The 17,434-nt window shown below is 48.5% G+C and overlaps 1 protein-coding gene across 13 annotated transcripts in view; it reads right to left on the minus strand.

Moving 5' to 3' along the window:
* ARHGEF7 (Rho guanine nucleotide exchange factor 7) overlaps positions 1 to 17,434 on the minus strand; it is a 130,023-nt gene that overhangs the window by 39,237 nt on the left and 73,352 nt on the right. For 12 of the 13 annotated variants that reach the window (XM_027590880.1, XM_027590878.1, XM_027590873.2 and 9 more), the window contains one exon: positions 11,278 to 11,366. In XM_027590880.1, coding sequence (XP_027446681.1) covers positions 11,278 to 11,366 — 89 coding nt within the window. Of the gene's footprint in view, positions 1 to 1,268; positions 1,511 to 11,277; positions 11,367 to 17,434 lie in introns of those variants that run through there. The other variant, XM_027590884.1, reaches the window with a different exon arrangement.

Below are 17,434 nucleotides of genomic sequence, written 5' to 3' on the forward strand. Positions count from 1 at the left end.
AAGGAACACGAGCAAATCCCTTCCTCAATCCCCTTTTTCCTTCCCGCTCTGTCAGCAGCCCAGCACCTTCTTCAATGAGAAAATCACGTCCCGTGCGCTTCAGAGTGTCCACAAAATGCACTAAGATGTGCTACTTCTCTTCCGAAACCAACCATCCTCAATCACGCACAAAGTTGTATAGAATACAAATACACTCAGTCTTCTCCCCAGTTTGATAATTAAAATATATATGCTTAAACATTAAAGAAAAAAGTAATCATTCAGCTAAATTTAGATTTCAACATCAGTAACATGCACGCTACATGGATTCTTAGTCTGTTCACTGTTTTCTGTGTCCTCGGGAGAGCACAGTCCTTCATAAGTAAATGTAAACCTGATAAAGTAACTTACATGCTACGCTATCTAAGATGAAGAGAATCAGTCGCTTTCACTGTGACACTGGGCTCTGGTTTCGCCCCTGAATGGGTCTATTCATGCAAGAGTGGGGGAGCGAGCCGGAGGGCGGAGGGGCTGCTCTGGGAGTTCATTCCTTTGTGGGAAAATCTGGGTGCTGGTCCCAGGATTACAAGGTCTCCCTTCGAAGAAATGGTCACTAGACACAAATGTCAAAGGAACGGTGGACAGAGAACATACTGTGACACCAGCCATTGCATCAGAAAATTATACTTTACACCAGACCTTATCCTTTAAAAGTAACATGAATCCAAGTAGAATAGTCCTTGAACTGAAAAAAAAAAAAAAAAAAAAAATCAAAAATTTAATCTGTCACCGATGCAGAAGATGGAAAGTCTTCAACGTTCCAACAAAAATTAAACTGTGATTTCATGTGTTGGTTACAAATACTACGAACTATTAGCAGTGCTGCTTAGAGAGTGCTTGAAAACCCATGCACCTTTTATAAAATGAGAGGCAGTAAGTACAAGAAAACATCACTAGGATGAGTGTGAGTCGGATAAAATGGCATTTCCTCCATCACAGCATTAAATCATAGTATGCAGATATAAAAGCCTCCCCTAAGAATGTACCAGAAACAATGCCAAAGAATCCTCTACCAAAAAACTATAGTAAGGCAGTTAAGCTGGTTAATGTCAACTAGCAGTCACAAACATGCTTTTCAAGTAAGTGCTAAAGACAAGTTCTATAACCCTTCCACCCAAACAAGCCAAGTTACACTCAGCTTCCCCACCAGACTTGCCTGAGTCCCGCTGAGGCCAGGAGCCGCACATGCCACCCCCCCCAACCCCCCCCCCCCCCCAGCTCATCAGCACCTGTCTCCCCCTTCTGGGCTTCTGCACGCTCTGGCTGCTGCAGGACCCCATGTGACTTCCCAGCCGCGCTGCAGAGCTCCATCACACGAAGGCTGGCCCGAGAGAGCGCGGGCAGGGTTCACAGCAGGAGTGGCCTGCGTTCCACAGCCGCGAAAGGACGGCGGGGCTCCGCCAGCGTCAGCTCTCCCTCAGGCATGAGGCGTGGAGAGCCCCGGCCCAGCAGACAATGGGCCCACACAGGAGGAGGACATCAGGCCACAAAGACAATCCCTGAGCTTCGGCCGCTACAGCAGAGCAAAACAAAGACTGACTTCACTACCTTGCAGACACACAGAAACTCACTTTATTACCAGCACCGTTCAAGGAACACTTAGTACCATTGATTTTACAAATGAGTTGCGACTTTCACCGCAAATTTTGGTAGGTTTCATACTTTAAGTCACTGAGTCCTTTAAAAATAAATAACTCATTTACCTAAGAAGCATAACATTTTCTTAGAGAGTTGATCAAGATGAAAGATCATCATAAACTAAAACCTACTTATAGAAACATAACCCTGGTTTGTTCTTAAGCATGCCCCTGGGACAGTAACAAATCAGACAGTAGGAAATAACCACCCCCACCTCACTGGCCCCACCACACAAGGAAAACATTATCCCTGCCTGTTTCCTCCCAACCCAGTCTATTAAACTGTACTTACATTTTCAAAAAACAGATTGTAAGACAGGACGTGAGCCTCTGGGGAAAGCAGAGGAAGGAACAGCCTGGCCGCGCTGCTGGAGGAAGCAATCCCAAACCCCCTTCCCCCAGCTCCACACCCTCAGCCCTAAGGACACAGAAGCCCAACCCCACCCACTCGCACTGGAAATTACTGATTGAACGGAGCTTGCTCATGTCTGCATATTCTTAGTAACCAACTCTCAAAAGAGTCCGGAGGGGCCAGATAAAAGCTTAACGTTATTGTGCCTTTTGAAAGACATTATATTACTGTATTTCTAAATTTGGGGATTCATAAGGTCTTAGGATAGATTTCTTCCAAACACTAAAGGTTTATGATGCAATAGCTGCAGCAAAAGCTCTGGGTCAATGACGATACAGGTTGGGGCAAGAAGCCAGGCTTAGCAAACAGGGATGAGTGAAGAGCCAACCTTGGGCGCCCAGCAGACCTGGGTGCAATTCCTGGCTCTGCCACAACCCACCTGGGACTGCACACATCTATGGGTCTGTTTAAGAAAGGCAGTATGGTGGAGGTGGGGCGGGGAGTGTCCCGATTTTACAGGGTTGTGACACTCGAGTATCAATATCAAGTATTTCCCTGACTTTAGGTAGAAGAAATCTTACAAACCACGTACTGCAGCCTTCCAACCCAAACCTGGACTCCCATGTGGTGCTACTTGTTACATGACTCCAGTATCAGGAGAGAAGAACTGAAAAGCCATCTTGGTTAAGGTGTTGGTTAATCTCAGGAAGCAAAAGGAAAAGGAGAAGCAGCAAAACGAGGGCCTGGGGTCAGTGCTGGTCTACGGGAGCCTAAGATGCTGGGCCAGCGGTCTCCGGTCTCCCCTGGACCCGATGCAGGGGCTCCAAGTGACACAAGGCACCAAGAGCACAGCAAAGGTCCATGGAAGTTGCTACAGCGTTTTATGAAAAAAAGCACACCTATAACCGTACATTTATTAAAGCTGGTGATTGCCACCTGCCGTAACTGCAATGTTTCAAAAGCAAAAGCTACCCTGCCTTTTCACGGCCCCTGGCATGAGAAGTAGTTCTCTACTCACTGTTCCTGTACATAAAGAATACCGACATAATGTCCTCAATAAGAGCGTTCGACAGAACCTGAAGAATGAGCCAGTACCACTGAACATGTAAGGTCATGAGGACCTGTCTCCATAGATGGGACATATTTAAGAAATCTCCTTCTCTAATGATGACTGAGGAAACTCCTCACCCCCTAAAGGACCAATCTCCAGAGCTTTCCCTCTCTCCGGGAGCTTCTCTCAGCTCTGCTGGAAAGAGGTCTGAACGATCCTGCAGGTGCAGCTCATGTGCTTTCCCTGCTAAAATCCCCCAAGCTTAGGCAAGCCACAGACACACCGCATTACAGCTTCCCGTCAGCCCTGACTCTAGCTCTCCCAGGTAACCCTCCAGGGGATGCCTGTTTGCAAACACAGCAGCGTGGTGACCCCAATGATGCCTAATGCCCCAAGTGCTTCTACATGCTCTCCCTCACAGCCCTGAAAACCTCCTCAAGGCCAAGCACCTCATCAGGCTCCCTAAAGCCAACACGCCAGGCCAAGGCCAACACTAGCAAGCTCATCTAACAATGAAGTCCCTGTGCAGGCAGCGAGGGGGCTTCCCCCAGGCCAGCCCACCCCACGGACGGGCACACACACACGACCCGCGGGCCTGTACCCCCCCAGCTCCGCCACCCACAACAAGGGCTCTCCAGATCAGGCACTGATCTAGGACACAGAAAACTTTCTGTTTTCCCATTTGAAAACAGACTTAACAGTGGTGGCTGGCTTTGTCACAGAAAACGATCAACTCCGTATTTCCAGTACCTGAAACTTCCTCCACTGCAGCTCTCAAGTCTGACGCCCTGCTTCTGGCTCCGACAGTCTGGCCTCTGGCGCCAGAGTCGCGAGCCACCGTGGCTCGCGTGATCGAGTGACGAAGTCTGCCACTCCCGAGAAGCCACGCTCTCCTGCACACTTTTACTTCCCAGGCCCACGGTTTTGCATCATTAAATCCTGCGGCCTTTAGAATTTCGTGTTCTGCTTATACTGCACGTAAACATGCATTTTAGGTATTTTTTTAAAGCTTCATGTGCATTTTTCCTAATTATGAATGTACGTGCCACCGGTTCCTTAATCGTTCTTGAGCTGCTACATACTTAGGTTGCTTGCAATTTATCACTATAATAATCCCATCGAAACACCTCTGCACAGGGGCCCCTGGGGGGCTCAGTCAGTCAAGCGTCTGACTCTTGATTTTGGCTCAGGTCGTGATCTCAAGGTTGTGGGATCCAGCCCCATGTTGGGGCTCCCCACTCAGCAGGGAGTCTGCTCGGAACTCTTTCTCCCTCTGCCCCTCCCCCCTGCTCTCACTCTCTAAAATAAATCCTAAAAAAAAATAAATAAATAAAACCACCTTTGCACAAACATCACTGAACACATTTTAGGTAATTCCTCTAGAACTACTAGATTACAGGGCTTGACCATTTGCAGAATTCTATACACAGTGGCCACATTACTTTTGAGAAGCACTATGGATTTACATTTCCACCACTATCAGAGTGAAGACTCTCTTTAAATCTTTGCACACCAGATCTGTAAGCGGTTGCTATCAGAATTTTTATGCAAAACTTAACCATACTATCAGAGTGCTATAGATAATGTTCGTGTCCTCCCAAAACGCATGTTTTGGGCATCCCGAAATCCCCAGTGTGGTGGCCCTTGGAGATGAGGCCTTCGGGCAGTACACGTAAGGGGATGAAGAGGCCGGCTCTCTCAGCCATGTGAAGACGTGACCAAAGGCAGCCCTCTGTCAACCAGGAAGAGGGAAGTCAGCCAAACCCCAAGCAGCTGGCACCCTAATCTCAGACTCCCGGCCTCCAGAACTGGGAGGAGTCCACCCACTCTGCGGCGCTGTTACGGTGGCCCAAACGATTCCAACATCTCCAGTTTTATACCGCTCACATCCTCTCGTATTTATCCACTAATCGTAATGTATGTGCATTAATGAGCTCCTCAGTCATTAAGGATACTCTTGTGTTGTTATAACTGTTACAAATGTTCCAATTAACTTGTAATTTGGTTTCCATTTTCTGAAGGCAAAGAATTTATAAAACTTTCATGAAGCCTAATCAATTTCAGTATTTTCTTTTGTTTTCATTCATTGCTTTTATATTCTAGAAAGCCTCCTCTCACCCCAACGCATTAACTGACCACATACAGATCCGCTGGCAGAGAATGGAAGCCCGTTTAAGCACAATCTTTGAGCAATCATTGGCTACATACTAAGCTCTGCAGCTCTGAGTATGAATACTAGGAAGCCCTCAGTGGCTGTGGGGGAGATAAACTGCAGAGTTAGTCAAAGTCAGTCAGTAAACAAAAGTAACAACCAATCCTGGGAGCAGGAGAATTCAGAACCCAGAATTACTAAATCTAAGGTGTCCAATTTTTAGTGAAAATGTACAACGTACACGAAGAACCCAGAACATGTCACCCATGCACAAAAACCAGGCACTCCATGGAAATGGGCTGAGGGGCCCCGAAGCTGGGCTCAGCAGGTTAAAGCTTCATAACAGCTGCTATCAACATGTTCAAACAGGGCCTTCCCATTCTGCCCGTTTCTGTGTGGAAATCATCACTCCATCCTACCAGGTAAAAAGCTGAACAGATTGAAAAATCAGCGTGTCCTGGATCCAGGTGGGAGAGAGGTCAGGACACAAGGCAGACCCCCAACCCCAAGACTGGCGAGGCTGCAAACACTGGAAGTCCTACTCATCAGAGCCTGGGGGGGCCGGCAGAAACCAGCCCGAGAGCCGGCAACAGGGTTGGAAAACAGGTACTAGAACTGACGGATGGCTGGAGGTTCAGCGCAGACAAGCTGAGAATTAACAACTCTGGGAGGAGACCCAGTTGTAGAGAAGCCCTCACAACACTGGGAAATTTAAGTCCAGGAGTTTGAGGAGGTTCCCAAAGTATCAGAGGAAAATGCCCCTGGGTTTCCAGCAGAGAAACGGAAAAGAAACGTTCTGAAATATGCTGTGCCCTGTTTTTTTTTTTTTTAAAGATTTTTTTTTTTTTATTCATTTGCGAGAGAGACAGAGAGAGAACAAGCAGGGGGAGAGGCAGAGGGAGAGGGAGAAGCAGACTCCCCGCCGAGCAAGGAGCCCGATGTGGGACTCGATCCCAGGACCCTGGGATCACGACCCGAGCCGAACGCAGAGGCTTAACCATCTGAGCAACCCAGGCCCCCTGTGCCTCTGTTCTTAATGAGAACTGCCCTCAGGGGAGGGAGTTAGCCAGAGCCCAACCTGCTTCAAAGACCTGGGGAAGGGAGACACCCAGCCCCAGCTCACCGCAGCCATCCCATCTTGTGGTGGGGGCAGGGGTGGTATGTAAAAACACCCGCTCAGACAGAGCGGCAATCCCAGGACTAGAGAGCACTTCCCCTCCCGCCAACACCTCATCTCATCTCATTTCATGGCAGGCTTATTTATAGCACTTCCTTTTACCTGACACAGCATGTCCAGCCATCAAGAAAAATTTACAAGGTACACCAAAAGGCAAGACACAATCTGAGGAGACCAAGCACCAGAGCTCGACAGACATGGCAGGAATGCTGGAATGATCCCACCAGAAACTGAAAACAACTATGATTAATGTGCTAAAGGATTTGGCAGATAAAGCAGGCCACATGCAAGGGAAGCTGGCAAGGAGATGGAAATCTTAGGAACTGCAAACTGATAGAGAAGCACTAACAGAAAAGAACTCCTGTGACGGTCTCATGAGCAGACGGGACACGCTGAAGAAAGAACCACACGCTCCAACACCTAAAGGAATCCTTGAGGACCAAAAAGACACAAGAAAACACAGGAGAATATCCAAAGACTGTGGGACGGCACCAGGTGTAACATACACATAATGGGAATCCCGGGAGGAGAAGGAACAGGAGACTGAAAAATGATGACTGAGAATTTCCCCTAATTAATGTCAGACACCAAAGCCACAGATCCCAGGAAGCCTAGAGCACACCCAGCAGGATAAATGCCAAAAAAGCTATATCCATGCATATTATCCTCAAACTACAAAGTTAAAGGGAAAAAGTAACACATCTGGTCAAAGACCAAAATGTACAAAGAACCCTTACAACTCAGTAAGAGAACCCAACTTTAAAAATGGACAGAAGAACTGAACAGATACCTTACAAAAGAAAGTACACAAATGGCAAATAAGCATGTGAAAAGATGCTCCACATCCTTCGTCAGCAGGGTGAGTGCCAATTACAACAGGGAGACAGCACCGCACACCTAGCACCTCAGCGAAACCCAAACCGCGGGCACCACCAGACGCGGAGAGGCCGTCCCACGAGAAGCCTCCTCTGGAAGACAGTGTGGTGGCTCCTTACGGACGAAACGTACTCCTACCACACAACCCAACAATAGCACTCCTTGGCACTTACCCAAAGGAGCTGAAAACACGTCCACACAAAAACCTGCGCACGCAAGTTTATAGCAGCTTTATTCATAGTTTCCAGCACTTGGAAGGAAGCGAGATGTCCCCCAGTAGGTGACGGATAAACTGGCCCATCCAGACAGTGGGTTACTATCCTGCACTAAAATGAGCACCATCAGGCCACCGGAGACGCTGATCACAGGGGGTCGCCATGCACATTTGGAGGCAGGAGGTCCATGGGAAACCTCCATCACCCTCCCCACTTTACTGTGAGCCTAAAACTGTTCTAAAATAGGCAAGTCAAATGATGACTCAAATACAGTGTGTATTTGACTATAAAAATAACGAAATGAGGGCACATGGGAGGCTCAGTCAGTTAAGCATCCAACTCTTGGTTTCAGCTCAGGTCATGATCAAGCCCCGTGTGTCGGGGGTCACACTCAGCAGGCAGTCTGCTTCAGATTCTCCCTCTCCCTCTGCCCCTGCCCTACACATACTTGCACGCTCGCTCAAATAAATAAATCTTTTTTTTAAAAAAATGGAAAATTTGAACAAACTCAAATGGAAATTATGAACTGAAAGGTGTGATAAAGTGAAAAATTCACTAGAGGGGCTCAACATTAGATCTGAAATGCAAAAGAATCTGCCAACAAAAAGGACAATAGAGATTTTTCAGTCTGAAGAACAGAAAGAAACAAAGAAACATTAACAGCACCTCAGAGACCCATGGGCACCATCACAATGAACGTGTGCGCAGTGGGAGTCCCATGAAGAGGAAACATGATGAATGTCCTGTGACGGTCTTAAGTCACCAAGAATCACTTTGAACCCCCCAGTGTTTTGGGCTTGTCTTGACCATCATACAGGAGAAACAGGTTACAGATCCAACCCATTCATGCCTGTCTCCTGTCTTAATTTCAATACGCTTGTACCTCCACCTACAGCTCTCCTCACTGCTCTCCGCTGGGCCTACGCAGAGACCCAGTCTTTCATGAACAGTCTTTCCTCTTGGAGAACCTTCTCCAATCAGTGGGGTTAAAAATACCTATACTTCCTGTGAAATACCTAGTTTCCAGGGTCCTGGTATCGAGCCCTGCATCAGGCTCCCTGCTCTGCGGGAAGCCTGCTTCTCCCTCTGCCACTCCCCTTGCTTGTGTTCCTGCTCTTGCTCTCTGTCAAATAAATAAAATCTTAAAAAAAAAAAAGAAAATGAAACCACCCAAGGCAGTGTGAAAATGCCGAATGCATAATCTATTCTACTTTGCTCTGCATGTGGTATTCTGTTCTATGTTTTACTTTACGTCATTTATAAATACAAACTTCAAAGAAGAGGAATTTATTCCTGACTTAGTCACTAACCAGTGTGTGACCTCGGACAAGTGCTTTAACCTCTAGAGCTTTTGGTGTTCTCCCCTATAAAATGGGAGTGCTATCCTAAAAGGTGATTCCTATGAGTTCTGAGTTAAGTCCATAACAACAACTGCAATTTTCACACACGCTATTTACTAACACAGCGTTATGTAAACAATTCCGACGTGATTCTGAGGTCAAGGTGTTTTCCTGCATTCTGAATTAAAGAGTAGCTGACTCAGAATAGCACGTGTGATATGAAGGCTCTCTACCCTGTACAAGCACAGTTAAAAGAAATCTAAAAAGGCACTGATTATGCTTCAAGCTGAAGAGGACTACAGAAGTTATAATGCAAAGGAAGGGGCACCTGGGGAGGGAGCTCAGTCAGTTAAGCGTCTGACTTGATTTCAGCTCAGTTTATTATCTCAGGGTTGTGAGATCAAGCCTCACGCCGGACTCCGCGCTCAGTGGGGAATCTGCTTGGGATTCTCTCTCTCTCCCTCCCTTCCTCTAAAATAAGCAAATAAATCTTTAAGTGTGTCTGTGTGCGCGTATAAAATGCAAAGGAAAACAACCTGCCAGGACTTCTAGAAAAGCACGGTTGCCTACTTTGACAAAAATCCCTAATGGGAGCAAGATTACTAGAGAGACAGGAGAGATGCAGCTGGTACCGGTTTACAGGGCGCTAACCTGCTTCCTCTAACCTCTAAGAGAAGCAAGCTCCTTCAGAACATCGGTACACAGACAAGCTGACACTCCCCACATGAAGCCTTCCCCTGGAAAGAAACCAACATCCCACATAAGAACACAAGAGGAAAGGCAGCTCCACAAGTTCTCGCACTGTGAAACCCTGAAGAACAACAAGACGACTCTTACTGTGGCACGGAGCCACGCACACAGCACAATATACACTAAGAACCAACGACCTCGGTAGAGCCATGTTCCAGGAACAAACCTCCGACAAAGAACCAAACAGGACGTGGAGGGCAGAGCACAACCAGGAAAGGTGCGTGGCCCCAGTACAGGCTGTGCTGGGGAGCCCGGCACTCTCTCAGTGCAGAACTGGCGAGGAAGCCCGCGCTTGGAGGAAGCAGAGGAGACTGGGAAAAGAACAGGAAGTGGGAGAAGCGGAGGCTGAGACTCAAGCGAAGGACTGCGTAGGAAGAGGGGCCTGGCGTCGGGGAACATGAAGAAAACCAATCTGAGACGGCTAGGGTATCGCACGGAGGCCACGGGACAAGAAGGGAGGGAGGGAAAGCAGGCAGGGGCAGCGTGGACGTGGGGGAAAGCAGGCAGGGGCAGCGTGGACGTGGCAGGGAAGGCAGGGAGAGGAAGCAATGAACCGCATTCACACAGGAGAACAGGGGCTGGCCTCATTTCTGGCACTGCTACAACCCACTGCCCCCACCTGGGCCCACTGCAGGGCGCGTAACCGAACCAACGCGAGGAGGACAACAAACCCCCCCCCCCCCGAGCTCACCCCACTCTGTAGGATGTGGGGCTGATGGCAAGTGAATGCACAGTGTGCTGAGAATGCAGACGCACGGCAGAGGCCGCGGCAGCAGGTCAGCATGGCGGAGCGTCACGCGGCCTCACCCTCTCGCCCACCAGCAGCACAGAGTTAGGAGAACCCTGAGCCCTGCTCACAGCAGCACCAGCCCGGAGCCGCTCCACGGCAAAGACGCACAGCCTCACACACTCAGATGGACAACCGCGATCAGGAAACTTTCTCTGGAAGACTCAGAGCGGGGAAGAAACCCAAAATGCAGATTTTCCACGGAATAAGACCAAGCCACATTTACAAGGTTCACTTTGCTGGTTTATCTCACTGATACATGCCAGCAATTTAAAAGGTTATCCAAATGAAGAGTATCATTTCCTATTCCTGCAGTATATGCAATGGTTTAGACTAGACTTCACAGGTTATTTTTTAAGTTCACAAATTGCTCCTAAGTTTCAAAATGCAGTTTTAGATCCTAAAACACTCATCTTTACTATGTACGTATAGACACTCTCCTGTGATTCCATGCTTTCTGATATATATGTACATCAATCCCAGGAAAGACTCTGTTAAGATCAAGTAAACCAGAAACAGTAATTGATCTAAAGTACTTACAATCTACTCTGAGTACAAGTAAAATGCACCTGATGCCTGTAATGGTTTTACATCACATCATGCGCCTCTTTACAGTCTCATCTTTGAAGACCTGAAATGGTCTGAGGGAACACCACATTATGTGACAAAAATGGCACAATGCTGCATAAATACTGGAAAGAAATTATAAGACTGTAAAACAGATGAGAAAAAAATACACCAGAACATTAATGGTTGTTATAACTGTGCAGCCAGTAATGGGATGATTTTTATATCCTTCTCCATGTTCTATGTAGTTTACCTATCTTCTCCACTGCAGAGTTTTAGAGACCTCCAAAAACAAACCCAAGTTACTCCTAAAACAGGTTGTGCAGTTACTCACCACGTTGTAGTAGCTTTTGTTAACGGCAGCAGTGTCAAATCCTTTGGGAGGGCTCTTCAGTGCTCCTGACTTGGGTGACACAGGCTTCTCTGAAATGAAAATGTTAACACAGTTTTACTGACCAGCACTTGAGACCCCCGAACACGCCAGCCCCACACGGCCCAGAGCTGCTGGTCCAGGGGCCTCCACGGAAACCACCAACCAAAAAGGGAAGCTGAACAGAGACCCACGTCTCTGCCCCTTACACTCAGCTCCCTGAGGTCAGGGAGCCAGCGTGCCCCCAGCCCATACCCCCTGTGCAGGCTCAGTATCTGACAGACTGTGCTCCATTACCGACCGCAGAGCTACACCCACACAACTCAGGAGCATAGGAAAGATAAAATACTAGCAGAACAGAACCAGATGCCGGCAACCCCCGGTCGGGACTACACCTCAGGAATCCAGAGCACTGAGAACGCACTAATCTCTCTAAACAAGTAGGATCTGGCTCCAAGTGACAAGCAAAGAAGAAGGAAAGCCACGCCAAGCAGGGACAGAAAACCTCTGCACCAGAGATGAAAGGAGCCAACTGTGATGGCTGCAAAGAGGCGAGTGTTTGTACGGGGTCTAGCTTCAATTCAGTGCAACCGGTATGAAAGCAGCGTCTGCTAACTGAGAACACGGCTCTCGGGGGGATGTGCACGTCACCCACCGGTCCTCCTCCAAGGCTCCCGGGGCTGGTGGGGAGCAAGGGCAAGGACGCGTCCTAAGGGATGTAGTTCGCAGCATCCCCACCCACCTTCCCTGTATAAATCGACATTTTGTCCCTCTACTGTCCTGTGCTGTGTGCTCAGCATCCTTCCACCTGCCTGTCCACAAACACTTCCGCAAACATTCCCAAAGCTTCAGGCCCCTAATTCCAACTGCCTGCCCAGTACTGCCATTATCTTCCTAGCAACAGAAACTCCAAATGCCTAAAATACACCTACTGTGGGCCCTCCCCTCCCTGTGCAACTGTCCACCTAAACCTGCCTTCAATGCCTCACTGTAAAGCTCTTCCAAATGGTTGAAAATGAAGAACAAAACGGGTGTTATTCCAGTTGAAAGAATTCTGCTCTCTGCCCACAGGATGGAAAAGAGAACTCCGTGAGGAAAAGAGTTACTTCTGAACACCTAAGAAATACCAGTCTGGGAAGGAAAGTGTGGTAGCTAGAACAATCTCACATGTGTAGCTAGGTGTGCAACTACGGAAGAAAATACTGACATGCTTTCACCCCACCAATGCCTTTTCATCTTTAAAACCCATAATTTAGGGGACAAATACATATAAAAGGGGAGAGCACTGGAGCCTCAATGGCAGCCGTCGAGACCACAAATACCAACGTGCATGCTACTACCTTGAATCTGCTTTAAATTTTAAAAGCAAATAATTTGCCAAATGCCTCATTTAAGACACACCTCCCAACACCATAGATAATAGTATTCAATTAACTTACTAGGACAATTACAAGGGAAAAGCTTTTTTATTTATTTTATTTTATTATGTTAATCACCATACATTACAGCATTAGTTTTTGATGTAGTGTTCCATGATTCATTGTTTGTATATAACACCCAGTGCTCCATGCAGAACGTGCCCTCCTTAATGCCCATCACCGGGCTAACCCATCCCCCCACCCCCCTCCCCTCTAGAACCCTCAGGGAAAAAGCTTTTTTAAAAGAAGTTTCAGGCCACCAACACTGTATCCAAACAAAGGGTAGGCAGAAGAAAGCCAGACAACATAGTCAGAGTCCGAACCCTGGGTGGGTCTTTCCTCCCTTCACAAAAAGGAGTCCACAGCTTTGCTGGCTGCTGCGTGGAACTTACTGGGATGGGAGGGCTTGCAAACATCTCCCCAAAACTTGTGTACCGTTCTCAACAGAGGGCCCTAAGGTAAGAAGGGCCAGTCCTGAGCGGCCTCACAGAGGAGCCAGCTGTGCAGGCTTGCAGTGCCGCCAACTGAAGGCGCCCCCGCGTAAGGAAGCCTGTCTGCCACGGACACCCGACACATGGCTTGCAAGAGGCTTCTGCCCCCGATCGACCAGCTCACACCGCGAGCCTGAGGCAGAAGGCTTGGCAGGATCCCCGCTAACAGCCACACGAGAGCCCGCCCCGCACTCATCCCAGTGACTGGACTCAGGACAGTCATGCCCAGAGGTGACACTACCCCCAATGGAACAGCGACAGGGGCCTAGGTTCCCAGGTTTACCGTAGGAACTCCTGTGCAGCCTTAGGGAACCTTCTAGCACTTTCTCCCCTACTCCCCCACCCTCAAAAAAAACAAGAACAAAACCTACATACAGTTATGGCCAGTCATAACAAAAAATGTGCACAGGAAACATTAGAAAATACTCCGCCTTCCCAGTACCCTTAAAAAAAAAAAAAACAACCCATTTTTTGGCCCAACTGATAGCTAAGAATGGACACAATCCACTGTGACTGAGAGGCAGGGAAACTATGAGAATGTAATTTCATGCTGCCCTTCCAGGGGCCAGAGGATGCAGATCTTCCCTTTCTTGCAATGAACTAAAACCGCCAAAAACAAGAAAATTTAAACATAAATGTGCTAAATGAGTAAAGGGGGTGGGGAATCCCTAGTGGCATTGACAATGAGGGTCCCTGGGGGCTGAGGCTGGGGCCAGACAGACTCAAACAGGAGGATCTCTTGGTGACCCTTAGGGCTGACAGAAGCCTAAAGCTCCTGCCCACCAATCCAGAGAAACAGCAAGGACGTGGGCTGGCTACTCAGTGATGGGAGACGCAGCCTGTGAGAAATCAAAACCCGGAGCCTAACCCTGCTGTATGGTATGTGGTCCAAATCCACAACAAGCCCCAAAGGCCCACCAGGATTTGCCTGGGGCAAGAAAAACTCCGGGAGCCCCTCAGGAAGCAAATGTTCCTCCGCTCTGTAGGAATACTTCTGCAAGCCAGGGTACACAGGCACCCCCTCCCAAATGAACCCCCAAAGACAGATCTGTAACAAGAAAGTATGAGCTCATGAAGAACTGAGCCAAGAGTGTAAACAGATAGGACATGCAAGGGAAATTAGTACTCAAGACCTGGACATGGGGCAACCTAGGCAACTACAGAGTAAGTATGTTTAAAACGCCTGGAAAAAAAGAACCATAATGAAGAATAAAGGCAACACGGAAATGAAAACACACCTGGAAAATAATGAAACAATTCCTGGAAGTGAACACTGTGGTCACTAAAATGGAACTCAATGGACAGCTACCATCACTGGTGAGGGGAGACTGGTGAACACAAACATCTGAGGAGTGGAATCCAAACGAATGAAGCCCAGAAAAACAAAACATACGAAAAACAGATTAAAAGCTACAGAGGGCATTATGCTGAGCAAAATAAGTCAATCAGAGAAAGACATGTATCATATGACCTCACTGATATGAGGAATTCTTAATCTCAGGAAACAAACCGAGGGTTGCTGGAGTGGTGGGGGGTGGGAGGGATGGGGTGGCTGGGTGATAGACATTGGGGAGGGTATGTGCTATGGTGAGCGCTGTGAATTGTGTAAGACTGTTGAATCACAGACCTGTACCTCTGAAACAAATAATGCAATATATGTTAAGGAAAAAAAAAAAGATAGCAGGAGGGGAAGAATGAAGGGGGTAAATCAGAGGGGGGACGAACCATGAGAGACGATGGACTCTGAGAAACACACTGAGGTTCTAGAGGGGAGGGGGTGGGGGGATGGGTTAGCCTGGTGATGGGTATTAAAGAGGGCACGTTCTGCGTGGAGCACTGGGTGTTGTGCACAAACAATGAATCATGGAACACTGCATCAAAAACTAATGATGTAATGTATGGTGATTAACATAACAAAAAAAATTTTTAAAGAGCTACAGAGGGCAAAATAAGCTATCTAATAGGATTTTTTATTGTTATGTTAATCACCATACATTACATCATTAGTTCTTGATGTAGTGTTCCATGATTCATTGTTTGTGCATAACACCCAGTGCTCCACGCAGAACGTGCCCTCTTTAATACCCATCACCAGGCTAACCCATCCCCCCACCCTATCTAATAGGATTTTCAGGAGAAAGCAAAAGCAACGAGCAGGAGAAGATGCTTTCCAGAATCAGAACCATGCCTGGATGGAGGGCATGGCGCCTCTAAGCAGCACGGAAGGTAGGGACACTTGGGGAGGCCCATACAGGAGACCCCCGCCCCTTACCGGTGAGACCTAGGTTCCAAGACCCCGGGAAATGCCCGAAACTAAGAATACCGAACCCTACCCATGCCACAATTTTTCCTCTATGTACAGACCTATGATAAAGTTTAACTGGTAAGGCCCAGGAAGAGATTAACGAAATCCCTAACAATAGTCACCTGTCCTGTGCTCACCCAGTGAGGTGAGGACGTAAAGGGATAAAACGCCCCCTGAGAAGTGAGCTGAGTGACAGCGTGTCAGGCTACCACTCACCTCCCAGCACACACCCCTGCTTCCGGACCTCGGCTGACCAGAGGGAACAGACCACGAAACGCGGACCCGCAAACGAGGGGGCGCTCCAAACACAGCAGCGCCCGCCCCGGCTGTGGGCAAAGGTGGCCAGACACAGGCACGGCACATGACTCAGCTATCACAGGCTTCCTTCTGTGACTGTTCTGGGGTAAGAACACTTACGGAAGGGACGATTAGGAATAACCGGTCTGAAAGCTCCACCTCCACGGCTGCCCCTTCGTCCGTGATGGAAGTGACCAACAGAGCGGGCAGGCAGCCCTGAGAACAGCTAATTCCCACTCCTCTTCCTCTCTTCTGCACGACAGCGGTCACCTCAGCTACGAGTCCCCACGCCGGCTCACGTCACTCACTCTGTGCAGGTTCATTCTACCGCCAGCAGCCTCCTCGCTGCCACGGCGCCCTCGACCTGGACGGCATCTTGTGCCGAGTCCTCCCAGCTCTCTCAGCGAGAACGCGCTAGGAGTAAACGCTCAGGACCCTCCACGCTAGGATTACACTGCCCCTGCTTTTCTGCAACTGAATTAGAGAAACTTACACAGGAGAGAGAGAGTAACATCTACGCTCTTCTGTAGCTTCAACAGTTAACCCTTAGATCCCTCCTCTTCTTTTCTGGAAGCATTATACAGGATCCCAGATACTAGCAATTTACCATCAGTACTTTACAGTATCCATCAGACTCAGACTTTAAAACCCAACCACTAGGCCATTAGCACAGCGGACAAAACCAGGAGGCCCTACCCTCTCACATGCAGTTGTAGTCGGAGTTCCCTAGACTCAAACTCATCACCACAATGACTTGCTGTAGCTGGCTTACTGGGCCCAGGGAACCCGGTAAGATCTACACGGCGCGTGCCCCGTTCCGCCTCTAAGTCTTTTATTTAATGCCAGCAGAGTGCCCGGGGGACATTCACCTTCTCGACTGTTTACTCCACCTCACCTTCCATTCAGGGAGTCTCGGGTAAGCTTCATGATTTCTGGAAAGACATTTCGGTTTTGTCACGGTTACTCTCCCAGTTCCCCTAAGAGTTCACTCAAGTATCTGCTGAACGGATGCGGCCTGTGGTTTTGGAACCCAGTGTACTCCTAACAGTCCTGCTGATGGAACGTGGAAAACGTGGCCAACCAAAGGCAGAAAGGTCGAAGCAGACGCTCGTGTTACAGAGCGAGTCACAGCCGAGCACCCACCAAGTTTACCGGCAAGCATTACCAATGAAGGGAAAGCAACAGGAGAAGAAAACGTAAAGCCCAAGCTTACGAGGAAGAGGGAAGGGAAGACTACGCACCTAGGGAGAGCATCTCGGGAACACACATCCACCAGAGAAGTCCCAGCATGTGGGCGGGAGCTGGAGGGCAGCTGTGGGCTGGGTGTGGAGGCAGGCGGAGCAGGACCTCCGCTTGCATCCCCGGGGGCTTCTGTCCTCCTTGCTTGGTCTTTACAGGCTCGGGCTTCTGTCCTCCTTGCTTGGTCTTTACAGGCTCGTACTACTGACAGTGTTTTATGAGCAAACACAAAACTTTAAAAGAACATCCCTAATACTGGAGGACTATCAACTCTGACCCCCAAACTACTCTATTATGTCAGCTACCCTAGGGGACATGTCCCTGGAACAGCACGTTCAATCACAGTCACTGGAACACGGCCACACCCATGC

The sequence above is a fragment of the Zalophus californianus genome, chromosome 3 (assembly GCF_009762305.2).
Source record: "Zalophus californianus isolate mZalCal1 chromosome 3, mZalCal1.pri.v2, whole genome shotgun sequence".
NCBI classification, from domain to species: Eukaryota; Metazoa; Chordata; class Mammalia; order Carnivora; family Otariidae; genus Zalophus; species Zalophus californianus.